The sequence below is a fragment of the Microtus pennsylvanicus genome, chromosome 2, assembly GCF_037038515.1.
Source record: "Microtus pennsylvanicus isolate mMicPen1 chromosome 2, mMicPen1.hap1, whole genome shotgun sequence".
NCBI classification, from domain to species: domain Eukaryota; kingdom Metazoa; phylum Chordata; class Mammalia; order Rodentia; family Cricetidae; genus Microtus; species Microtus pennsylvanicus.
In genome coordinates this window covers 143,739,589-143,764,550 of record NC_134580.1, presented here as the reverse complement: position 1 = coordinate 143,764,550, position 24,962 = coordinate 143,739,589, and the positions used below count along the sequence as shown (strand labels likewise).

Sequence of the window (24,962 nt, the reverse complement as noted above, 5' to 3'; positions counted from 1 at the left end):
TACAAGAGCTAGTTCCGGGACAGGCACCAAAGCTACAGAGAAACCCTGTCTCGAAAAACCAATAAAATAAAAAATAAAATAAAATACAATTGAAATGCCTCTACATTTCCCCTTTCCATCTAAAATAAAAAAGGCTATAACTAATATAAGCAAAACCATATACAGTAAGTACAATAACTATATACAATATATACAGGCAATAAATACATCAACAATGTCTAGTCCATTTGCATTTGACAAATTTAGAGAAAATACTCCATATTTATCCTATGTTGTGGGTCCAAAGTCTTGTACCTAATTTACTTTCTATCATAACTTGCTTTCTGCATCTGGTAAACAAGGAAAACTATAACTATAGCTATCTAGTCTTCAACTCCCTCAGAGACCCAAGAAGGAAATAATATTAACTGAGTAATCAGGAAGTGCAAGCAAGTGACTTCCAAAAACTCTGAGTAATGACAGAAACAGCCGGCTGCCTGGACAGTCACCCAAAGTTCCTCTGCAACGAAAGAACCAGTGACTGGCTGTTTTACTTTTCTGGCCTTCAGGTTGAATGCCAATTTTTCTCTCTGAGTTTTTATTAATCGTGCTTCAATTTCCATCTTATTCTTTCTTGTAATCATATACACAGGGAAAATGCAAATTATGATGCTATGAGTGACCATTTTCTTTTTCTTTTTTTTCTTTTCTTTTCTTTTTTTTTTTTTTGGTTTTTCGAGACAGGGTTTCTCTATAGCTTTGGAGTGACCATTTTCATCAGTACAGTTAACAGAAGTGAGACAGTTGGGAGCACTGTGTGTGGGAGGCTGTGTTGGGCCGTGGTCTCCTCTCCCTTGCTGGGATGGGGGACACTGGTGTGATCATTTTCTCATTCTCTCTCCTGGCAGCCTAGGGTGGTGCTTGCATTCACTCGAGAGAAACCAGGACACTTCTGGGGATGATCTTGCACGCTGGCAGCCCCGTCCACACCAGCACAGGCCTGGCAGACGTACAGCTGCCCAGGAGAGCAAGTGAATAAATCACGGTGTCCTCACACCACTATCATCCTACGGGAGTCAAAGTGGATAAACCCTGACAATACTCACAATATCTAGCCCAGGGTGACGGCACCTGCTGTTAATCCCAGCACTCCGGAGGCAGAGGCAGGCCTATCTGAGTTAGAGAGTTTGAGGCCAGCCTAGTCTACACAGTGAGTTCCAGGACATCCAGGACTGTATAGAGAAATAATCCTATCTTGAAAAACCAGAAAAAAAGAAAGAAGACGGATCTTCGCAGATAGTATGCACTAAAGATGAAACGGGGACTCCCGGGTCCTAGGAGAAGTCTGGGCAGGAAATGGGCTTGCCCATTGCCCAGGTATAACACAGTATCAAGTGTCTCCCCACGTCACCCCTAATGAACCCTTTTTCCAAGTTTCCTGAGGGGATTTCTGTCCTGAGGATTTTTGGTCCTGAGACAGTCCTGGGAGACACTAATCCAGAGCACGTGTGTGTTTTCAAATCTGTCTGCTTGTGGGGCAGGGGGATGGCTCAGCAGGTAAGGGGCACTAGACACCGCCCTGACAACTTGAGTTGGAGTCCAGGAAAACCCTCATGGTAGAAGGAGAGAACTGGCTCCTACAGGTTTGCTTCTAGCCTACACACACACACACACACACACACACACACACACACACACACACACACACACACACCTCCTCCTGCCTCTGCCTCCCAAGTGCTGGGATTAAACAAAGGCACATGCCATTACACCAGACTGTAAAAAAAAAAAAATGCTGTAAAGAGCGTGGATGAGATAACGGCTCAGCAGTGCAGAGGACCAGAGCTCAGTCACAGCTCAGGACTCCCTGTAACCAGGGAAACCAATGCCTCTGGCCTCTGGAGACACGTGCATTCAAATGCACAGATCCAAGAGACATGCACACACATACACAGAATTTAAAAAGAAAATCTTAAAAAAAAATTTAAATGGTTCAGCAGAGGTATAGCTGCACACATATAACAAAGAAAACTTTTATTAAATTATGTCTTAGGGTTTAAACTTAAGTGAGTTCACCCAGCATTGCTTACACATACCTGAGAAGACTGACACCCAGGAAACCCTAAGGAAGTTTAAGAAAGCCAGCCCAGCCAGTGCCAAATATACGCGCGCCGCATCCCCTGCTGCTAAGCCCTCTGAGCCCATAAAGCCTCCTTTCCTTAACGTGTCTCATTTGCCTTGATTTAAAAATACTGAGTCTCAGGTCCCCACCGCAGAATTCGCTTCTGAGCGCGGCTGGGTCTGAGCCGTGGCCACCACGTGATTCTCAGGTTTGGGCAGGCTTGGGGCACAGCCCTGTTTTTTGTAACTTCCCAATGTGAAGAAAGTAAATACCTTGAGGGGACGTAGGTGGCTTTCCCGATCCTTGTTGGACGTCGTTCAGAAGGTAGAAGGAGGGGTCCCCCTCGGGTCTCCACAAGGTCCCAGCTAGTCTGAGCACGAAATGTCAATTAGCCAAAACCCCCGGGACGGTACCGCGCCTCAGTCACCCAGTGGGTGGGGCCCGCGCCCTGGCTGGCCCCAAAGGCCCCTCCTGTGTGGTCCTAGACCCTGAGTCCCGGGGCACGAACGCAGGACAGAATAAGAGTACAAGTTGCAGGGCTCTCCTCCTGAACTCAGGACTTTCAGAATCTACTTTTTAATTTGTTACTGCATGTATTTGTGTTTGTGTCTCTGTGTGCTGTCCCATTTGTGGAGGCCAGAGGACATCTTATAGGGATGAGTTCTCTCCTACCACCCTGTGGGCCAACTCAGTCATCAGGTTTGGTGGCAAGCGGTTTTGCCCGCTGAGCCATCTCAAAGCCCACAGCTACTTTAAAAAAAAAAAAAAACTGGCTGCAGAGAAAAGAATGCACCCTGCAAACTAGAGGCACCCTGTCCTCAAATTATTTACCCAGATGCACAGGTGAAAGGACGCGCCACGTGCCCCGCTCCTTCTCCACCTTCGCCTGTACATGAGAAAATCCCTGCTAGCTTTTGTGAGAAATAGCCCAGGACCGCGGTCCCAGGCTGGACCAATTAAGAGCGAATGTAAATGCTCTCCAGCCCGCGTGGCAGCGGCCACGGCCTCACGTGGGAGCTCGTTAGAAATACAGACGTTCGGGCCCCACCCCAGACTCACCGAGTCAGAATCTGCATTTTAACGAGCTCCCCAGCGACTCAGGGAGCGCATTAAAGTGGGAAAAGGGTTGGCGCTTCTGCAATTTTAATGAGTCAACGAATCACCTGGGATCTCGTTAAAATGCAGACAGGGTTTCTCCGACCTGAGCGTGCGCGCGCATCACCTGGGGAGCTTGTTAAAATGCAGATTCTGGTGTGGCGGGGTCGGGGTGGAGCCGGAGCTCGTGCGTGGGAGCGGGGTTCCCGAGACCCCTGAGGTCCTGGCTGCCAGCCAAGTGACTGTCAGGACACTTGATAAATCGTCCTACCGGGCTGACTGGCGGCGGGGCCGGGACATGCGCGATCCGGCCTGTGGGGGGGGTGTGCCTCCGAAGTCTGGAAACGCGCGCTCTTCAGGAGGCCACTCTTGGGGACCCGCCAGGAGCCTCATCTTCGCGCCATGTCGCGGCGCAAGCAAGCCAAGCCCCAGCACCTGTGCTCTCTGGAGCCGCAGCCCGAGTGCAACGAGCCCGGCAGAGCGGTCCCGCGCGTAGCCGGGGAGCTGGGTGAGTAGCCAGCGGACGCCAGGGACAGTGGTTCCGACGTCCCTAGTTTCTCTGATGTACACCTCACCCCGGGAACTCTGTGGGTGTCGGGTCTGGACGGAAGAAGGGGCGCGCGGAATCGTGCTCGAAGCTTCCAGCCGCAGTCCTGGACTTGGGGACTGCTGCTCTGATGTCCTCCAACACCCTCCAGTCCCTGGACCTCCCCGTGGGTCTCATATCTAGGCAGGGGAAGGTTGGGGTGCGTGAAATGGTGCAAGAAGCTTCCAGCCCCAGCCCAAGTAACTGAGGACAGCTGCGCTAATGTCCCTGACCCTGTGCCCCGTTAGTGTCAGATGAGGGAGTACTTAGAATGGTGCGCGAAGCTTCCAGCTCTAGTCTTGGGACTTGCTCGGAAGTCCCTGTCGCCTGAGCCCCGCAGATGTCAGAACTGGAAGCGGGTGGGGAGGTGCGCGCTATGGTGTGCAAAGCTTCCAGCTCCAGTCCAGAGACCCAGACAAACCTGGGCGCGTCTGCGGGTCTTTGTGAATTATGCGCGCTTGTCGATTACACCCTCCGCGGGTTGGCTGCCATCTCCGGAAAAGCGCTGAGAGCTGAGGGTTCGCTTCCCACACTGGCCGCGGGGGTGGGGGTGGAGGGGTGCTTAGAGCCCGAGGGACGAAGCTGAATCCAAGGACAAGATACTAGCTAGCTCTTTTCCACGCGAATACAAAACTGAGAAGCCTTTACGGGCAGGGTGAGACGGGTTTCAAGTGGCTATCCACCTCCCGGAGAGGGGGATCTTCCAAGGACCTGAAGGATATGTAAGGGGTGACTGAGAGGCTGGAGCCTGGTAAAGGACGTGATACCCCTGGGAAGTGCGTGGAGCCGTGAAGGCGGGAGAGGGGGGTGGGCAGCATGGTTGAAACCAGGAGGCTCTCGCTTCCCCCACCCACCTCCATCGTTGCACGGACCAGTAGGGAGCGGCGAAGTGACACCTGCCCTCTAAGTACCCTAGGTCTTCCCCCTCCCACACACCCTACTCCTGAAGAGCCAGGGAAAGGGGGAGCCTTTAAGCGTCTGTAAATTCCTCAGTCACCCTCAGGCACATGCCCCCAGGGAGGGTGGGGCTCGGCATTCCTTGGGCACCTCTCTTTGATTTTCTTGCTCTCTGGACTTTGTAGATTCCTCCTGTCCCTTCTTTGGGGGTGGGGAGAGGAATTTTAGATGGACTTTATTCCCGTCTCCTCCTACCTGCCGCTTCCCGGGATGGGGGTACTCTGTCCAATTTGGTCTCAAACCACATTCCCCATAAATCTCTGGAAAGATTCGCCCCATGAATTGGCCAGGGTTCCAGTGAGCATCTCTCTCCGAGGGGTCGGGGAGTAGTTTGATAAGAACTCTTCTATGTAGATTATATTCTAAAACCTAATAAGGGGTACCATAAGCCAGCCACCGTGAAGTCCAGTCGGTTGGCACAGTCTGGGTAAAGTTAGAGGGCCTCCCTGCTGAATAACCCGGGGCAGAAGCGCAGAGTCCAATGTAAGAGGCGGAGTTACTGTGTCTCTCACACAAAAACGGCTGTGTGTGGGGAGGGGGAGACCCGAGATCCCCGTCTTCCCGACCTCCCTGTCAGGAGTCCTGGCTCCTAGCCCTTGCTTCAGAAAGTGCCCTCTGAAGACTGGTGGGTGGTGATAGGTAGGTCTGTGTCACCCAGCAAAGAACCTTTGTATTCCCTCAAAGCCCAACCACTGTTAATTGCCCAGAGGCCTCACAACCCTCAAGCGTTTTTTTTTTCAGTAGAGGCAGGCAGAGGGCTGTAAATTTGAGGCTAGCCTGGTCTCTATAGGGGGTTCCAGGCCAGCCAGGGTTGCATAGTGAGACCCTGTCCAGGCGGTGGCACAAGGCTTTAATCCCAGCACTCTGAAGACAGAGGCAGTTGCATCTCTGAATTCAAGATTAGCCTGGTCTAAACCAGGCAGTTGGAGGTCCATGCCTTTAATCCCAGAATTTAGGAGGCAGAGGCAGGCGGATCTCTGTGAGTTCGAGGCCAACCTGATCTACAAAGCAAGTTCCAGGAAGTTCCAGAACGGCTAAGGCTACACAGAGAAACCCTGTCTCGAAACAAATAGTAAGTAGATAAATAATAAATAAACAAATAGCATTTTTTAAAATGCCCAATTCTATCAGTGAAATAACGAAGCAGCCGCAGGGGACACCACCAACCTAGCCTGCCAAGGTGACTCACAACCCTAGAGGCTTGGCCTCTCAGCCCTCGGCCTTTCTAAGTTTACATGGAAAAGTGCCAGCTCGTGCACAGCGTTCTTTAATGTGCAACGGTGAACTTAGCCTGCAGCTGACCTGTGAGGCAGAAGCATCTGTGAGACAGATGTGGGAGGGCAGAAACAGAGAGGGTGAGCGACTGACTCGGGGCCACACAGCTACAGAGACAACCAGAGTTTGTAACTCACTAGCTGGCTACCTGTTTACGGTTCAACACCTCATTTAGATTTCAGTGTTTAGTCCGACATGGCTACTGTGAAATAGGAATTTCTCCCGAATTTCATGGGGGTTTTTTGTTTTGTTTTTTTAATGTGTGAATTGTTAAGTAGCTAAGATTTACTGCTTACCTTCCCAGGGCCAGCAGATAGGTAAGGGTTGGTTTGAATAATCTAAAAACTTCCAGCCCTTTGACCTTTAGCATTTCTGAGTCACTTTCCTCGTTTCTCATAAAGCACAAATTGTCTGGTGTCAGCCCAGACCATTACCACCACCACCACCATCACCAACCAGTTGGGAACTTGTTAGAAATAGGAAAATATCAGCAGCTCTGCCATAGCCCCCACCAGAGAATTCTAGAGGTGGGCCCACCAACACACTCACAGCTGGGAGCCACTACCTGTCAGTTCTCTCTCCTTCCCTCTCTCCCTCCCTCCCCCCCCTCAGTAATTTTCAGGAACTTATTAAAATGGAATGGGTATTGTTTAATCTTTTATTGCCTGAGGATCCACCCAGATGCCTGTGACAGGGTCCCCAGCTGTGGACTTGCTTCTGACACAGGCACCCTGGCAGTCCTCAGGACAGCAAAAGAACTGTGCCTGGGCCCTCCAAACATGGATTCTTATGTGTATGTGTAGACCAGAGACCAGCTTTGCTGTCCTTCCTTTAGGGACCTCTCGGCCTCCCAAAGCTGGGATTACAATCACGTGCATGCCTGTGCACAGAACTTTCTTGATTATTATTTTTATTTATTTTTCTTTGTTGATTTTTCGAGATATGGTATCTGTAGCTTTGGTGCCTGTCCTGGAAAGTTCTCTGTAGGCCAGGCTGGCCTTGAACTCACAGATATCTGCCTATTTCTCTGCCTCACGAGTGCTAGGATTACCACTACCACCCAGCTATTTCTTTTTAAGATTGTATTCGTTTTATTTTCTATGTGTGGGTGTGTATCTATGCATCATGTGCTTGCAGTGTCCAAACAGGACAAAGAGGCAGTCAGGCCGGAGCCAGGAACTGCAGTTAAAGATGTTAAGGTGCTAAGAGTCAGCCGGGCAGTGGTGGTGCACACTTTTAATCCCAGCTCTCGGGAGGCAGAGGCGGGCAGATCTCTGTGAGTTTGAGGCTAGCCTGATCTACAAGAGCTAGTTCCAGGACAGGCTCCAAAGCTACAGAGAAACCCTGTCTTGAAAAAAACCGAAAAAAGAAAAAAGGTGCTAAGAGTCAAACCTGTGTTCTCTCGAAGAACAACCCGTGCTCTTAACCACCGAGCCACCTCTCCGTCCCCTCCAGCTTTTTTTCTCTAAGTGGTTCCTGGGGATTGAACTCAGGTCATCATCTTGCATGGCAAGCATTTTACTGACTGAGCCATCTCTCAAAGCTCCACAGATTCTCTTTTTCTTTTTCAGATTTATTGATTTGATTGTGTGTGTGTGCCACATTCGGGGCTGGTGCCCTCAGAGGTCAAAAGAGGGCATCGAGTCTCTGGGACTGGAGTTCCAGGCCATGTGGGTGCTGGGAATCAGACCCGGGTCGTCCTCAAGAGCAGCAAGCGCCCTTAACCACGGAGCAACTCTCCAGTCCCCGTGTCCTCTTTTTCGAGGGGGGATCTCACTGTTTCTCAGGCTAGCCCCAGCATCCAGCATTATTAATGTAAAAGCCAGTCTGTGGGGTGCATCTATAACCCCAGAACTGGGGAGGTGAAGGCAGAGGGATGGATTCCTGGGGCTCACCGGCCGACCAGTCTATCTAAATTGGTGAGCTTGGATTTTGTCTCAAAAACTAAGTTCGAAAGTGATTGAACTTCTGCCTTCCATGTGTGTGCACACCCGCACACACACAAACACATGTACATCCACACAAAGCCATGCTCCCCACTCTTCGCTATATTAGAGAGAGCTGCATCCAGCACACACGCAGACCCACTGCTGAGGTCCCGCAGGCAGCTCCTCCGGGCCAGTTAGGTTTGTCCTCCACATATGTGTCCTCTCCCTTCAGCTGTGTTTGAACCAAAGTAAGGTACCATTCTGCTTGCAAGCATGTCAGCGTTTATCCCTAAAGCGCTGGGATGCTTTAAATGCCTTCTTCGTCTTCATTCATGCACCGCCTCTTCTCTAAAACCCATCTGTCAACACAGGATATTCCACCATTTCAGGTGGCATGCGTGGCATGTTTGAATCAGGAACCAGATAAGGTCCCGCCATGTGTCAGGTCCTCCGCTTGTGTGAGGTCTCCGGTTTCTCTCTCCATCTCCCTTCTTTCGAGCAATTTGTTGGAGAGCTTTATCCTGGCGAGCGCAAGGCCTCCAGCGTGGCCTGTGACCCATGGTTGAACTGGAGCAAATCAGCTCAGCATTAAAGTGAGCCTAAGCATTTGCAGAACTGCTGCCTGGGGTGCATCTCTGTGAGTTCGAGGCCAGCCTGGTCTACAGAGCGAGTTGCGGGACAGGCTCCAAAGCTACAGAGAAACCTTGTCGGGGGGGGGGGGGGAGCTGCTGCATGGAAAATCAAGCTATGTCTGAGAATTTGTAGAGCAAGGCTGGGGTCATAATACTTGGAATCAGATGCAGGGGAACCACTGTAACTTCAAGACCAGGCTTATGTTAGGCCATCCAGGGCTAAGGTAGACCACATAGCATGAGCCAGTCTCCAAACAAGCCAACCGGGCATTCGGTCTTGGTGATATTTGCGACGTGCCTTGCTCACTGGTCATTTATCTTCAGGTATTGTGGCGCCATGTTCTTTTTCTTTGTTCTTCCTGGAAACAGGTTCATGTGGAGCCGAGGCTAGCCTTGGATTAGCTAGGCAACCAAGGATGATCTTGAAATTTTGTTTTTGTTTGTTTTTCAAGACAGGGTTTCTCTGGACAGCCCTGGTGTTGGGACCATTTGGAGTCCTGGCCTCCAGCTGCTCTTCCCTGCTAGTGACCTTTATTTGGCCTTCTGATTTGAGTTACTAAAAGCTGTGTCAAAGTTGTTTACCAGCTCTGCTTCACGAGCACGTGTTGCCTTGCCTTGAGGATCAGAGGATAAGGTTTTCACCTGTTGGCCCACCTGACTGTGTTGGGTATATAAGCCTCTGTGGTGCTATTCAATAAGGGGCTTCTTTACCAGTGACTAGAGGTCCGTGGCTGTCTGTGCTGTCTCTGTGTGTCTTTGTGTGTTTCAATCTCCAGCCCCTTGCCCAGGCTCAAACTGTATGGTAGCGCATTGAGCGCAGTTGGGCGTCGTGAGCTACACCCTGGCTGTCCTGGAACTCGCTCTGTAGACCAGGCTGGCCTCGAACTCACAGAGATGTGCCTGCCTCTGCCTCCCGAATGCTGGGATCACAGACCTGCACCACCAGGCCTGGTTTGCGCAGTGATAGGGACGGACCCCACAGCTTCCTGCATGCTGGGCAAGTCGTCTACCAACTGAGTCCTAGTCCAAGCTCTAGTACGTGTGTAGCCATGTGTCAGTGCATGAGCATGGTGTGCAGGTGTCTGTGGAGGCCAGAGAGTTTGTTGGATCCCTTAAAGTTGGATAGGTAGTTATAAGTTGGGTGTGGGACCCCAACTCCAGTCCTCTGCAAGATTGGAAAAAAAATGAAAACGGCCTCCAAACTACCCTTTTCTCAGACTCACCATGACAACTGTCCTGAGAAGCCACGTCAAACTTCCCATCTCCATTGCAGCCTCTGCGCTCGATGACAAAGTCCCGAAACCATCGGACCTCACTGCTGAAGACGGTGACACCCAGCAAGCCCCTGCTGTCGCGCTACCCTCGGAAGCAAAGGAACAGACGGGCACCCTCGGAGAGAGGACCTTTAACTGCTGCTACCCAGGTAAAGGGCCGAGCCTGGTGGTAGCAGCCCCTTCCCTGCCCGCAGGTCACTCAGAGTTGGCGCGTGTCCTCCTCAGGGGTCCTGTAGGTCCTTACGGGTCCTGCCGCTGCAGTGTCAGAGCAACTACAAAGACTGCATTCACAGCTGCTCCTTAACTGAGGGTGGAGTCACGTCTCTATAAACCCATTTTAAGTTGAAACATCAAGTCAAAAATTCAAGAAGGGGGCTGGAGTGATGGTTCAGTGGTTAAGAGCGCTGACTACTCTTCAGAGGACCTGGGTTTAATTCCCAGCATCCGCATGGCAGCTCACAACCGTCTGCAACTCCAGTTCCAGGGAACCCGGTACGCTCACATAGACAGGCAGCATTGCATGCAAAAAAAAAAGAAAGAAAGAAAGAAAGAAAAACACCAACACACATAAGAATAAATTATTTAAAATGCGGAAGGAATGGGTGTGGGAATCTCAGCACTCAGGAGACGGAGGCAGGAGGATTACTGCAAGTTTGAGGACAATCTAGTGAGTGTAGTGAGTTCAGTCCAGCCAGATCCTGTAAAAAGAAGAAAGAAAGAAGGAGGAAATGCATGAGGGCTGAGGGTGTGTCCCAGCCACAAGGCACTTACCTGGGATGCCAAAGGTTCTGGGTCTCGCCCCCAGCACTGCCGCACTGCCAGCCAGAAGGAAGATGAAAATGCCCTTTATCCCCTTGGCTCACCAAGCGTACCAGCCCCTTTCTTTAAGCCTCGTGCAAGACTCTGGCCCTAGACCCAGGCTGAGCAGAACACCTGGCGCAGGGCTCTGTGAGGGAGGTTGGCAGGGGCTGTCATTCGCTGGCAGCCGTACTGAAAGCAGGAAATGACGGTATGGGTAGGCGTCCGTCAAAGCCAAGCCGTGGCAATTTGGGGCATTTTGAGAGCCAGCTTTGCTTCTCTTCCAGGTTGTCATTTCAAAACCGTTCACGGCATGAAAGATTTGGACCGCCACGTGAGAATACACACAGGTGCGTATCCATTCACTCAGGAGTTAGGGGGAAATACAAGGAAGTGGATCAAGTGTTGGGGACCCAGGAGTGTGTCCATGGCTGGTGGCGTCTAGCTTAGAGCTTGGAAGAGGAAAGAAGGGATGTGAGGATGGCCTTGGCAAAGCTTGGGTACAGCAAAGCTGTTGCTTCAAGACCAGTCTGGTCAGCACATATAGAGCATGGACACAGGCTGCTTAAACCAAAGAACATCTGGGTGTGACTTACTGGTATGTCCAACCTTCTTGTTTTTAATTTTTTTAAAGATTTATTTGTTATATGTACAGTGTTCTGCCTGCAGGCCAGATGAGGGCATCAGATCTCATTACTGGTTGTTGCTGGGAATTGAACTCAGAACCTTTGGAAGAGCAGGCAATGCTCTTAACCTCTAAGCTGTCTCTCCAGCCCTTAATTTTTGTTTTATGTGCATTGGTGTTTTGCCTGCGTGTATGTCTGTGTGAGGGTGTCAGACCTTGGAGTTACAGACAGTTGTGAGCTGCCATGTGGGTGCTGGGAACTGACCCCGGCTCCCCTGGAAGAGCATTCAGTGCTCTTAACCGCTGAGCTGTCTCTCCAGCCCCATGTCCATCCTTCTGATAGAGTGGCAGATTACTGACTGTAAAGTCCACACTCCAGAACCACACGTTCCAATTACAGCGGGAAAAATCTGAGTGCTTTGTTGGTCCACATTCATAGCTGTACGCAGCCGCATGGGCTGGATACACTTCTCTCTGCAACAGGATGTGTGAGCTTCAACCCAAAGAGTCTCAGCCACGGCCAGACCCTTTGTCGAGCTCTCCTCTGTGGCTGATGTGGCTCTACAGTGATGGACCCGAGGGCACGGACTGGTGCTCCAAAGCCCAAAATGGCTATTGTCTGGCTCTTTAAAGTATATCCCTTCTGAGTGCCTCTCTGGGCCAGAGTGTGGGTTCATTTGCTGCTAATGAAACAAAGTTGAGTGGCTTAAGTTGTTAGTGTCCCTGCAAATGTCACAGCCGGGTCCACGTGAGATGAGCAGGCGCCAGGTCAAAAACTGGCAGAGCCCAACCGAGCGGTTTATTTTCTTATTTAAACTTTGGGGAAAAGTCTCCAGGTGACAGCTATTACAATAAAGCTTCAGGGATGGCTATGTGGAAACCCCCTTGCAAAGGACACCTCTACTGCGGAGCACCTGTGACCGTCACCATGAGAAGGGGCTCTAGTGACTGATACAGTCAGGGATCAGCAGGGAGGAGCAATTTGTTTTAAGATTTATTTATTATGTATAGTGTTCTGTTTGCATGTATGCCTGCCAGCCAGAAGAGGGCACCAGATCTCATTACAGATGGTTGTGAGTCACCATGTGGTTGCTGGGAATTGAACTCAGGACCTCGGGAAGAGCAGGCAATGCTCTTAACCTCTGAGTCGTCTCTCCAGCCTGGGAGGAGCAATTTATACTAAACATAAGGAGTCTGTTGACGGAGGGTGCAAAGTTCATAAGGACGGGTTCTATTCTCTGAGAGACAAAGCTCGGGACTAGCGCCTGCACAATGCTCAGCCTCTGGGGCATTCATGTGAAGGCTGGCTCCATAGAATAGCAAAAGATCCCCAGGTCGTCAGACAACATCCACCCCAGCCTTCCCATTGACCAGAAGGCCATCATTTTCTTCATCGTTTTCTTCCCTTGAAGAAAAAAATCCTGTGTGCATATTCAACCATTTTGGTTTTTGCTTTCTGTGAGCTGTACCTCCTATGTGAAATCCAATTGCTTCCTTTTTGAGCACAGTTTAAGAGCTCTGCCTTCTCTGGGACCAAGGTCTCAATCTGTGAATCTCTACAGTGGGAAGCAAGATTGAGGCTGGGGATGCCTACAGCACCCCTCTGCCTGTGGCCCAGGAGCTGAGCCTTCTGGTCTAGCGAAATGAGTGGAGATTTAATGGTGTTCCCCTAGCATCCAGGGGAGCAGGGGATGGTGACCACTGCCCAGCTCTACCTTGGAGCTGCAGCATTGAGATCAGAGTCTCCTGGACCTCTGCTGGTTTCTGCTACCGATGGACTGAGAGGAAGGCTCACCTTCCTCCTCTGTAGTGAGGAAGATCCTGCCTCACCCCAGAGGGTGAGGCAGCCAGTCACCAGGAGACTCTGCCAACACAGAGACCAATTCAGGGCCAGGAAGTATCCTGAGAATAACACTCATCATGAGCTGGGGTTTGCACTGCTGCCATCTAGTGGGTAGAAAACTACACCCAAAATTGATTGGCCTCCGGTGCTCACAGTACTGTGGGTGGCCCTAGAGAAGTGGACTCTCTGATGGTGTTTAACTGCTTGGTATAAGCATGCTGGGGATAAGGAAACTGGGGAGGGTCTGATCCTTGAGGAAATGGTAACGGGGCTGCTACCCTGAGTTCACAGCATCTGGTTTGGCTCTTCGTATCTCTTAGCTGGCAGAAAGTCAGAGGGGAAAGGACATAGAGGTGGACTCCCGGAGCCCAGCACTCAGTGAGAGGGGACAGGGCATGGAGGTGGACTCCTGGAGCCCAGCACTCAGGGGACGGGGTGTGGAGGTGGACTCCCGGAGCCCAGCAGTCAGTGAGAGGGGATGGGGCATGAAGGTGGACTCCTGGAGCCCAGCACTCAGAGGGGACAGGGCGTGGAGGTGGACTCCCGGAGCCCAGCACTCAGTGAGAGGGGACAGGGCGTGGAGGTGGACTCCCAGAGCCCAGCACTCAGTGAGAGGGGACAGGGCATGGAGGTGGACTCCCGGAGCCCAGCACTCAGAGGGGACGGGGCGTGGAGGTGGACTCCCGGAACCCAGCACTCAGTGAGAGGGGACGGGGCGTGGAGGTGGACTCCCTTAGCCCAGCACTCAGGAGACTGGAGTGGAGAATCAAGAGTTCAAGGCCTCAGCCACATTGAGAATTTGAGGACAGTCTGGCCTGTGTGAGACCCTGCAGAATAGGGGGCTTAGCAAGTAAAGGCAGTGTCCACCATGCCGATGGTATGGTGGAAGGAGAGAAGAGACCCCCACAAACTGTCCTCTAATTGACACATGTATTGTTGTTCATGTACACATACACACATGGGGGATTAGAAAAAATGCCATTGTTTTAAAAACTAGAGGTCCTGGAAGTCTCAGAGAATCCCTCCCTCCGGGGATGATGCAGAACCACCGTCACTTGACTAGGAGAACAGAGAGACCTGGCCAGTGGTGGCCCAACACTAGATTGCCAAGCACTTGTGAAACCCCTATTGAGGACCCTTTTATACTTGGAGGCCTCTCCGTTGGCTACTTTCCTGTGGCTGTGCTGAATGCCACGACCAAGGCAGCTTAGAGAAGAGTTTATTTGGGCTTGTGATTTCAGAGGGATAAGAATCTGTCATGGCGGGGAGCATGGCAGCAAACAGCAGGCATGGTGGCCGGAACAGGAAGCTGAGAACCCTTAACCACAGCCACGGGCACGAGGCCGACGTCAGTTGACGCCTAGGGCTTTAATCTCAACACCAGCCTCCAGGGATACACTTCTCCAGCAAGGCTGCATCACCTGACCCACCCCAAACAGCGCCACCTACTGGCGGCAAAGTGTTCAAATGCCCAAGAGTACGGGAGACATTCAGACTATCACAGCCTCCGCCAAGCAATGTCCTTGGTGGTTTCTACATTAGAAATTAAAGCTGAAACATTAACATACCCATATTATAATAACAGTAGACTGGTTGTATTAATATGACATCTTAATGAGCGGACACTATCTTCCAAGGCTGATGGGAAGCATGGCCCACACCTTCGCAAATCTCTCCATCTTAGAGGACCAGTCGGCAGGCTCCCATAGCTGTTTCTGTATGCAGTCCCTTGCAATGTGTCATGTTGCTTGGTGTTGACCCACACATGGGATGACATTCTGGCTTCATGTGTGGTTGGAAAAGGAGACGCCAGAACACAGAAGGTGGCTTTCCTTTCTTGGTCATTTATCTTGGCATGTGGAGCCCAGCGTCTTGTGCACGCTAGGCAAGAACCCATCCCTGAGCTACACACCCAGACCTGATAGTGGGAGTTGCTTTCCTATCCCTTTTTTTAAAAAAAGATTTAAGTATATGGTGTCCTGCCTGCAGGTATGCCTTCAGGCCAGAAGAGGGCACCAGATCCCATTATAGATGGTTGTGAGCCACTGTGTGCTTGCCGGGAATTGAACTCTGGATCTCTGAAAGAGCAGCCAGTGCTCTTAACCGCTGAGCCATCTCTCCAGCTCCCTTTTCTTCTAATACATATTTTTAGAGTAGTTTTGGGTGTACACAGAAATTGGACCAAAAGCACCTCCCATATATTCCCAGCCCCCACTTCCCACAACCTCTCCTTCTCTGGACATCCCAAACAAAAGGTACACACTGTCACAATCGAGCCTACATGGGCACACCATCATCACCGAAGTCCTTAGTTAAGCTAAGGTCCCCTCTTGGTGGTGTGCTTTCTTGGCTGTGAGACAGGGTTTCGTGTATCCCAGGCTAGCCTCCAGCTCACTGTGCAGTGGAGGATGACCTCACACATTTGATTCTTGTCTCCACCTCCCACATGCTAGGATCACAGGAGCACACCATCATACCTGACTTTTTAAAATCGCATACTTTATTACTAAAACAGGCCATCAATATGGCTCAGTGGATAAAGACACTTACTGAGCAAACCTGCTAACCTGTTCGACCCATGGAACCCATAGTAGGAAGGGATTGATTTCTGCACTGCTACTCAGGAGAGTTTGATTCCAGCACTCAGAAGGCAGAGGCAGGCAGATCTCTGAGTTCTAGGTTAGCCTGGTCTATGAAGACAGTTCCAGGGTATACACAGTGAGACCCTGTCTGTAGCGAGCTGCATGGAATCACACCTGATGGAGATGTATAATGAACTCCTGAGATGGCTGAAGCCTGACCTATCAGCTGCCTGCATATGCGTGAACCTATGGGCAGTGCCCACCTGGCAGTTCGGGGTTGGCAGCCCATGCCTACTTAAGGGCTGGGAGAGGTTTGCCTCGGGAGAGAGGAAAAAAGGAGAGAGGTCAAGGAAAGAGGAGAGAGAGGTTTGCCCGAGGAGAGAGGTCAAGGAGAGAGAGGAAAAGTGAGAAAGTGAATAAAGTTCTGGAATAAACTGCAGTGAGAAGAGCTCCGGTGGTCGCGTCATCCTTGTGGGACGAGGGTGGCTGTGGCAATTGGTGGCCCGTACGGGGACAAGCGTACGGGAAACCTCCAAACCTCTCTCCGTGGAGCCCAGAACTTGCTGCAGTCAGGGGGTGCACCGGATAATCCTCAAGGTAAAGATTAAGGAATCGCAATAAATGCGGGTTTTATGCTCTCACCTGTAGAAAAGGTAGAGCGGGAAAGTATAGTCACGACCAAAGTGGACGGTTTAAAATGAAACTAAAAGAATGGGATTTTAGAATGGGCGCTTCAACATCACACCTGATTTTTCTAGCTCTTAATGAGCTGTTACGGAGCGCATTGGAGAGGTTTTTGACTGAATGTGACACAATTGCTCCTTGGTTTGCCGTCTCTGGCAATCTTAATGTGTCATCCTGGGACAGGCTTGGTAGAGATCTGAATTTTGCTGCTGAACAAGGTATGCTAAGGAAAGGAGGTATATTTGTGTGGTTTGAGTTACCGAGACCTCCGGAGTTTGTAGTGGAGTGTGAGCAGCTGGGGCTCCAAGACCAAGGAGCTCTAGGCAGCTCCAAGGCCAAGCAGCACTGAGGGTTTGCAAAACTGCAAACACCGGGACCTGCCTCAGGGCATAGAAGCACAACCGTAGTAAGATCTGTTGGCCTGAACCAGTTCCAGGTCGGGCTGGCTGCTCAACCCTGCCACGCCTCCACCTTTCAGTTCGGTGGGGAAGTCTCCGCCTCTCCCCTGCTGTCGCTGCGAACTGAGTCCGAACGTGACTGAAAATGGCTGTAGATTGTAGTAAGAATGCAACGACCCCACTCAGCAGGAAGTAGCCAGACAGATTGACAACGCCCAAATTCCCTATAACACGGCTTAAGAGGGGCCCTTTCAGAGCAAAAGCAGGATCAGCTGAGCTGCTAGGGAAGCCAAAGAGGTGCACGAGGGAGAAGGTGTCTCCCGTGCACTCAGCTGACAGGAATAAATGAACCACGGGGGTATGGCAGCTGGGGTATGTTAAGTCTATACCCTAGTCTGTCAGACATTTCTATCCATCCGGGGCTGTGTGACCAGCATTCAATATGACTCATGCAACTAATCTGTCTAAAGAACCGTCTAGCTATCTTTTAGGTAATTGGTCTGGTGAATTCAAACAACAACTGGAAAAGTTGCGGGTGGCGATGGTGACTGCAGATTCCACATGCATGGATACCAGCCTGGCAGAAGAACTATCTTCCTGGATCACTCCATGGATCATCTGAAGGAGTGGGCAGGAGTAGGTGCCCTAACAAGGCTTAATGGTGCTTGCCTCCCTGGTATGCCTGTGGTGCATTTGCCACATAAGGGTTTCACAGCATTGCAATGCAGTTATGATCATTCAGGCCTTCATGGTCATTGAAGCAGGACAGTCTCCCCAAGTTTGGCTATCTACCTTAAAAGAGATGTAAGAGCAAGTCTGATTGCATGTGGGTTGGTGTCTAGTTCCCACCTCTGTAAAAGGCACCGGACAGGTCTAGTGTTCTCTGAGTAGATGACACCTGGACAAACACTAGTACATGTTTCATTTTTAACAGAGATCAGACCTCTACTCTTACCTGTTGCTTTACAAAAGGGGGAACTGTAGCGAGCTGCGTGGTGTCACACCTGATGGATATGTATGATCAACTCCTGAGATGGCTAAGGCCTGACCTATGCTATGATCACGCAATGATTATCAGCTGCCTGCATATGCGTGAACCTATGGGCAGTGCCCACCTGGCAGTTCGGGGTTGGCAGCCCATGCCTACTTAAGGGCTGGGAGAGGTTTGCCGGAGGAGAGAGGAAAAAGGAGAGAGGTCAACGAGGAGAGGGAAGGAGAGAGAGGAAAAAAGGAGAGAGGTCAACGGAGAGAGAGGGGAAGAGAGGAAGAGAGAGAGAGTGAATAAAGGTCCTGGAATAAACTGCAGTGAGAAGAGCTTCAGTGGTCTCATCATCCTTGCGGGACGAGGGTGGCCGTGACACCTGTCCAAAAAAAAAAAAAGTATAAAGTGAACTTAATGGCTTCCAGTACTCAGGAAAGTAGAAGCAGGAGGGTCAGGAGTTCAGGGATCAATCTAGGCTACATGAGGCCCAAGGGTGGAGACAGAGCTGGTAAAAGAGTCAGCCTGGTCATTCTGTAAATGCTTCATCATCTAGGGGCCAGAAGTCTGTGCAAGCCTCCTACGCCTGTCACTTCTTACCTTGAATCGTTCTGTGGCGGAATTTAGCCTCTGAACTTTGCTTAACCTGAATCTTAGGATTCCTTGATGTTTGACTCACTTGCCTGTTCCCCACCCAGTGACTTTTGGTTCCTCCTCTCTGTTTAGCCACTGAACAGAAGGGGAGGCAGGCCCACCTGTTCACACTGTCATCTTGATCAAATCTGTGCCACCCCCCTGTGAAACCCGACAGAATCTATAACTACCTAAGAGACAGGCCTCTGGGCATGCCCTGGGGCATTTCCTTGATGGAGTTAACTGAGATTTGAAGACTGGGTGGCACCGTTCCCTGACTGGAATCTTGTTTAAATAGAGAACGGGGGCTGAGCAGCTACAGGCATTCGGTCCTGTTTCCTGATTGTGGCTGCAATGTGGCCAACTTCTTCAAACCCTTTCTCCCTTAAATTGGGTCTGTCAGGGTAATCACAGTATCACAGGGTAATCACTGGGTATCACAGTAATGGGAAGAGGAACTACGGCCCAGCCCTGACCAAGAGACCCATAACCTTGACTCCTTATGTCTTTGAAGGAGACAAGCCGCACAAGTGTGAGTTCTGTGACAAGTGCTTCAGCCGGAAGGACAACCTGACTATGCACATGCGCTGCCACACGAGCGTGAAGCCACACAAGTGCCACTTGTGCGACTATGCGGCCGTGGACAGCAGCAGCCTCAAGAAGCACCTGCGCATCCACTCGGACGAGCGGCCTTACAAGTGCCAGCTCTGCCCCTACGCCAGCCGCAACTCCAGCCAGCTCACCGTGCACCTGCGCTCACACACGGGTAAGCCTCTCCCCCCAAGTCCCCTGCTTTGCTTTCTCTGTTGGGTGCTTCCTTATGACACAAGCGACTGAGATGAGTTGCTGGGAAGAAGCACAGGAATTTGGAATCTGACCCGATACAACTTGTTCAATTGTCTTTGCCAAAATACCAGTTTTCAGTAGATCGGTGTGATGGCTGTATTTTGTAACCATATGGAATACAGGTGGGAATGGCTACCCATCACAGCAGCCACGTGTCAAAGGATGCGTCTCAAATAAAAATGACTGGCCAACTAGGTGTTTTTAGTGTTTTGGTTTACTCTCTGCCTGGCAGGCCTCATTTATGTAGCAGAACCAACTGAATGCGTTTGCAAACCATACGAGTCTTGTTCTTGAAGGTTTCCCCTTGCTTCTTGGTAGGTAGGACTCCACAAAACTAATGTTAGCTAGATAAAACCAACCTATTATAGTGTGCACCCATTCACACACAAGTAGGTGGATACGAGCAGTTCAATAAACTCATAGATGGCGAGACCATAGAAAGGTGTTGGCATTTAAAGCTGAGTTCAGCCAGGCAATGGTGGTGAACACCTTTCATTCCAGCACTCGGGAGGCAGAGGCAGGTGGATCACTGTGAGTCTGAGGCCAGCCTGGTCTACACAGAGAAACCCCTGTCTCAAAGAAGCAACAACAAAAAAGAACTGGGGAATGTAGCCAAGTTAGAGCAATTGCTTAGAACGTGTGAAGCCCTAGGGTCCATCCCAGCACCACATAAACCAGGCATGGTGGTGCACAGCTGTTGTCCCAGCACATGGGAGATTAAAGCAACTCTGGTGGTCAGAGTTGAGTGAAGATCAAGGCCAGGCTGGGATACACGAGATCCTGTGTCTTAGAGTTTCAGTGGCTGTGAAGAGACACCATGTCCACAGCAACTCTTTAATTAGGTGGCTTATAGTTTCAGAGACTCGGTCCATTAGCATCATGGTGGGAAGCAAGGCAAAACACAGGCAGACGTGGTGCTGGAGAAAGAGCTGAGAGTTCTCTATTTTGATTTGCAGGCAATAGGAAGTGAACTGTGTGTGTCACTGGGTATAGCTTGAGCATACGAGACCTCAAAGCCCACCCCCACAGTGACACACTTCCTCCAACAAAGCCATACCTTCTAATAGTGACATTCACTTTAAGGACCATTTTCTTTCAAATTACCACACTGTGTGTCACAAAGTAATTGACTATGAATGTATAATTCTTTTTTTTTATTTAATAAAGCTTTATTTTTCCAAATATACAACTGATTGAACCTGTTCATGCATCTTTACCAGCAGCTGGGGCATCTCCTCCCTTTGTGTTTCTGGTGTGTAGTACTTGGGCTCTCTGCTTTGAAACCAGCTTGATAAGTGAACATATAATTCTATAGCCACATGCAAGAGGAACAGGAGTCTATTCAAAGACTCAAGAGTTTAATTGAGTAAAGAAATGAAATATGTTAGGCCCAGCAATGAATCCTGGAAGCCAGAGTACTTGGGGAATTAGAAAGAGTTTGGCTAAATTGATTCTACTGCCAGCAGAAATGCAGGTAAGGTCCATGAAGAGACAAAACAAAAAGGCTTGAATTAAGGTAGCTGCTAGGTGGGGGGTAAGGACACCAATAAGACAAGGCCCTCTAAGTCAACAAGGCCAATACACATATGAACTCACAGAGAGCTAGACAGCATGCAGAGGGGCTGCATGGGGGTGCACCAGATGGGGTCCTAGAGCTGGAAGAGTCCCTAACCCAAAGCTATCTCCTATTGAGAACCACTTGCAAATGAAAATTTTCTTTTCTCTCTCACTGAGGAAACACTGTTCTTAAGGGTAGAGTGCACACTCAACAGTAGATGCCAACAGAGAACGAACTCCGTGGCATCTTTGGAGGTTCCTTGTCTTGTAATGTCATGTCAATCTTTTTAAATTTTTATTTTATTATTTTTTATTGTTGTGTTTATTTCATTTTATTTATTTTCTCCCTGCCACCAACACACACACACACACACACACACACACAAGGTTTCTCTATATAGATTTGGCTGTCCTAGAACTCACTCTGTAGCCCAGGCTGGCCTTGAACTCACAGAGATCCCCATGCTTCTGCCTCCCAAGCGCTGGGATTGAAGACAGGCCCCACCACTGCCTAGTGATCTCTCTTTTTGCCCTTAGGTCCTTTACACACCTATCATAGCTTCCAGTTGAGTGTCTCTGTGGGATTCCCAAGTGTGCAAACCAGTGGGTCTCTGCTTCTTGTGCCTCCTCTTGGGTGCTTTTCCTTCTCTTTGTTTTGTCCTATTCTAATGTGTTGTTTTTTGTTTTATCATATTATGTTTTATTGTATTATTATCCTTTAGAGGCCTGTTTGTTTTCTAGTGGGAAGAACCTGGATGAAAGGGGTAGGGTGGAGAGGAAATGGGGGAGTAGAAGGAGGGGAACTATAATCAGGTTATATTTTGCGACAAAAAGGTCTGTTTCCGCCGGGCGGTGGTGGCACACGCCTTTAATCCCAGCACTTGGGAGGCAGAGGCAGGCGGATCTCTGTGAGTTCGAGACCAGCCTGGTCTACAAGAGCTAGTTCCAGGACAGGCTCCAAAGCCACAGAGAAACCCTGTCTCGAAAAACCAAAAAAAAAAAAAAAAAAAGGTCTGTTTCCATTAAAAGGGTGGGCAGGACTAGAGTTGCTAGTTATTTAACAACTTCCCAGAAACTAAAAAAGAAAGTTAGAGGATGAAACGCCAGAAATTAGAATTATTATTTCTGAATAGTCTAGGAAGAAAAATAATCAATAAAGAATCTTGCAAGTCAAACAGTGGCACACACCTTTAATTCCAGCACTCAGGAGGCAGAGGCAGGCGGATCTCTGTGAGTTCAAGGCCAGCCTAGTCTACAAAACAGGTTTCAGAACAGCCATGGCTACACAGAGAAACCCTGTCTTGAAAAACCAAAAAACAAAAATAAATAAAATAAAATAAACCACCCTGACAATTTGGAACTTGTTGCAAAGAGAAGAAAAAGAAACTCAGTTCTGGTGTGGGTCGCTGTTCTCCCAGAAGGTAATGCTGGGAAAGCAGGTCGTTGCCATGGGCACGTGGCTGTTAAGGAGTATGAGCGAGGATGACCTAGGGGCTTTTCTGTAGCTGATAATGACTAAAGTAGCCATCCCTATGATTACCAAAAACCTCTACAAGGCCTTCAGAGAAAATTCTCAACTGCACCACCTTGGAAAGCTGTGGCTTTTCCACTGGTTGCCCCCAGTGCGTGGTGCCTGCCACCTTTGTATGTTAGCTTTTTAGATCGTTCTATTCTGAACCAGGCAAAGCGCACGGCTTTAAGCCCAGTACTTAATAGGCAGAAGCAGATGGATCTCCGTGAGTTCAAGGCCAGTCTAGTCTACAAAGCGAATTCCAGGACAGCCAGGACTTTAATACAGAGAAACCCTATCTTAAAAAAGAGATTTTTTTTTAATGTGTATGGATATTTTGCCTGCATGTTTGTATGTGTACCATATGTGTGCAGTACTTGTGGAGGCCACAAGTGGGCGTCCGAATCTCTGCTTTGGAGTTACAGGTGGTTGTGAGTTACCATGTAGATGCTGGGAACTGAGCATGGATTCTCTGCATGACTAAGCAGTGCTCTTAACCACTGAGCCGCCTTGCCTGCCCTGTGTCTGTAAATCTTATTTGAAGAACTCATACGCAACATATATTGCATTTCTAGAACCCAAGTGTAATTGAGTGTGGACTTGGTGGGGGCATGGTACTGAGTTTGGGCCCCTGCTACTGGAACTCTCTGAGTGCTGGTTGCCTCGTTCTTAAAAAAACAGGCAACAGTACTGAGTTATTGAACATAGTAAGTGTTGTCATTGGGAAGTTGCAAGGCATGGTTCAAAAGACCCAGCCGTTTCCTGGTCAGGTAGATGACGCATGTCTAGGTGGAAATTCTGCTGCCTGTCCACGCTAATGTAATCATCCCTTCCGTTGCTAGGGGACACCCCCTTCCAGTGCTGGCTCTGTAGCGCCAAGTTCAAAATCAGCTCAGATCTGAAGCGCCACATGATCGTGCACTCAGGGGAGAAGCCTTTCAAATGCGAGTTCTGCGACGTCCGCTGCACCATGAAGGCGAACCTCAAGTCGCACGTCCGCATCAAGCACACCTTCAAGTGTCTGCACTGTGCGTTCCAGGGCCGGGACCGGGCGGACCTGCTGGAGCACAGCCGACTGCATCAGGCTGACCACCCCGAGAAATGCCCCCAGTGCAATTACTCCTGCTCCAGCCCGGCCGCCCTGCGCGTGCACAGCAGGGTCCACTGCAAGGACCGGCCCTTCAAATGTGACTTCTGCAGCTTTGACACAAAACGGCCCAGCAGCCTGGCCAAACACGTGGACAAAGTGCACAGGGAAGGGACCAAGACAGAGAACAGGGCCCCGCAGGGGCAGGGCCAGGATGGGCCACAGGAGAGAAGCCCCCACCACGTGGCCCAGATTATCACCCAGAGAGCCTTCCGGTGTGACAAGTGTGGCGCCTCCTTTGTCAGGGACGACTCTCTGAGGTGCCATCGGAAGCAGCACAGCGACTGGGGTGAGAATAAGAACTCGAACTTGGTCACTTTCCCCTCAGAAAGCGTTGCTTCGGGGCAGCTCAGCCCGCTGGTCTCTGTGGGCCGGCTGGAGAGCACCCTGGAGCCCAGTCATGACCTCTAGAGCAGCGTGAGTGGTCTTAGGAATCTGAACAACGCCGGTGCCAGCCCCTCGTGGGGACACCACGAGGAGGACCCCTTGCCTTCTCCTCCAGAGTTGGCAGCCCCAACCTCCCCAGCCTCCAGCAGCGGAGCAGCTGACCCAGGAGGGCAGAGGTGCCAAAGGGGGGCCACAGAGACTATTGCCCACGGTCCAGCTGCCTGTTTGGATGATGCATTGTGGCTTGGGTCATTCGAAGGTGGGAGCCACTAAGCACACCTTTGCCCAGTTGGGGAAAGTTGCTCTGCGTGGATTGTGGTTTGAAAACTGACTGGTCTCTGGCGGAGTTATTAAGCTGGCAAACCCAGAACACCACATCTAAACTGAGCTGTGGGGGTGGGAAGGAGTCGGTGCTCCGTCAGGGTATACGGTAAAGCTCTTTGTTAACTTGAGTATGACTGTTAGTGTTGGCCTTATACATTTGTGCGGTGTCTTTTCTGTGTTTTTTGCAATAAAAAGTGAACTCTATAGAGGGATGTGAGTGGCTTTACAACCATCCTTAGACAGGCGGTCCCCACCCTGTCAGTAACCGATGCCAGAGGCTCCTAGGATTTCCCAGTGAATAGTCTCCCAGGGGAAGCGAGATGCAGTTTGAACTGAAGGTGGCGCCAAAGATCAAGCTAGCCCTAACGGCCTCCCGTCCGATGTTACGGAATTTGAACCGCAAATGAAAAAAGTAAAGTCTGGGGCCCAGGGTGTCCTGGACAGGGTCCCAGGTGAGTGGAGCAGACCAAGACTGGGGTCTTCCATGTAATACAGAGGACCCTAACTCAGTCCTCCGATCAGACCTGTCACTCAGCTCCAGCGTCCAGATTGCATAAGCAGCATTTCATTTGTATTTTAATAAATAAAGCTTGCCTGAAGATCAAAGTAAAACAGCCCCACTGGTCAGCCTTACAGACTAAGCAGTGGTAACACACACCTTTAATCCCAGTAGCCACACTAGTTGCCATAGAAACCAAGCGGTGCACACCTTTAATCACAGTGGTGCATGTCTTTAATCCCAGCACTAGAGAGGATTATAAAACTGGAGAGGCCGGGCGATGGTGGCGCACGCCTTTAATC

At 50.2% G+C, this 24,962-nt stretch overlaps 1 protein-coding gene across 1 annotated transcript in view; it reads left to right on the top strand.

Moving 5' to 3' along the window:
- Positions 1 to 24,364, top strand: part of Zfp64 (ZFP64 zinc finger protein) — a 62,614-nt gene extending 38,250 nt beyond the window's left edge. Inside the window, exons 6-9 of the mRNA XM_075963167.1 lie at positions 9,848 to 9,997; positions 10,934 to 10,996; positions 18,905 to 19,156; positions 23,146 to 24,364. Of these exons, the coding sequence (XP_075819282.1) occupies positions 9,848 to 9,997; positions 10,934 to 10,996; positions 18,905 to 19,156; positions 23,146 to 23,861 (1,181 nt within the window). The 3' untranslated portion in view covers positions 23,862 to 24,364. The remainder of the gene's footprint in view (positions 1 to 9,847; positions 9,998 to 10,933; positions 10,997 to 18,904; positions 19,157 to 23,145) is intronic.
- Positions 24,365 to 24,962: the final 598 nt, after the last annotated feature.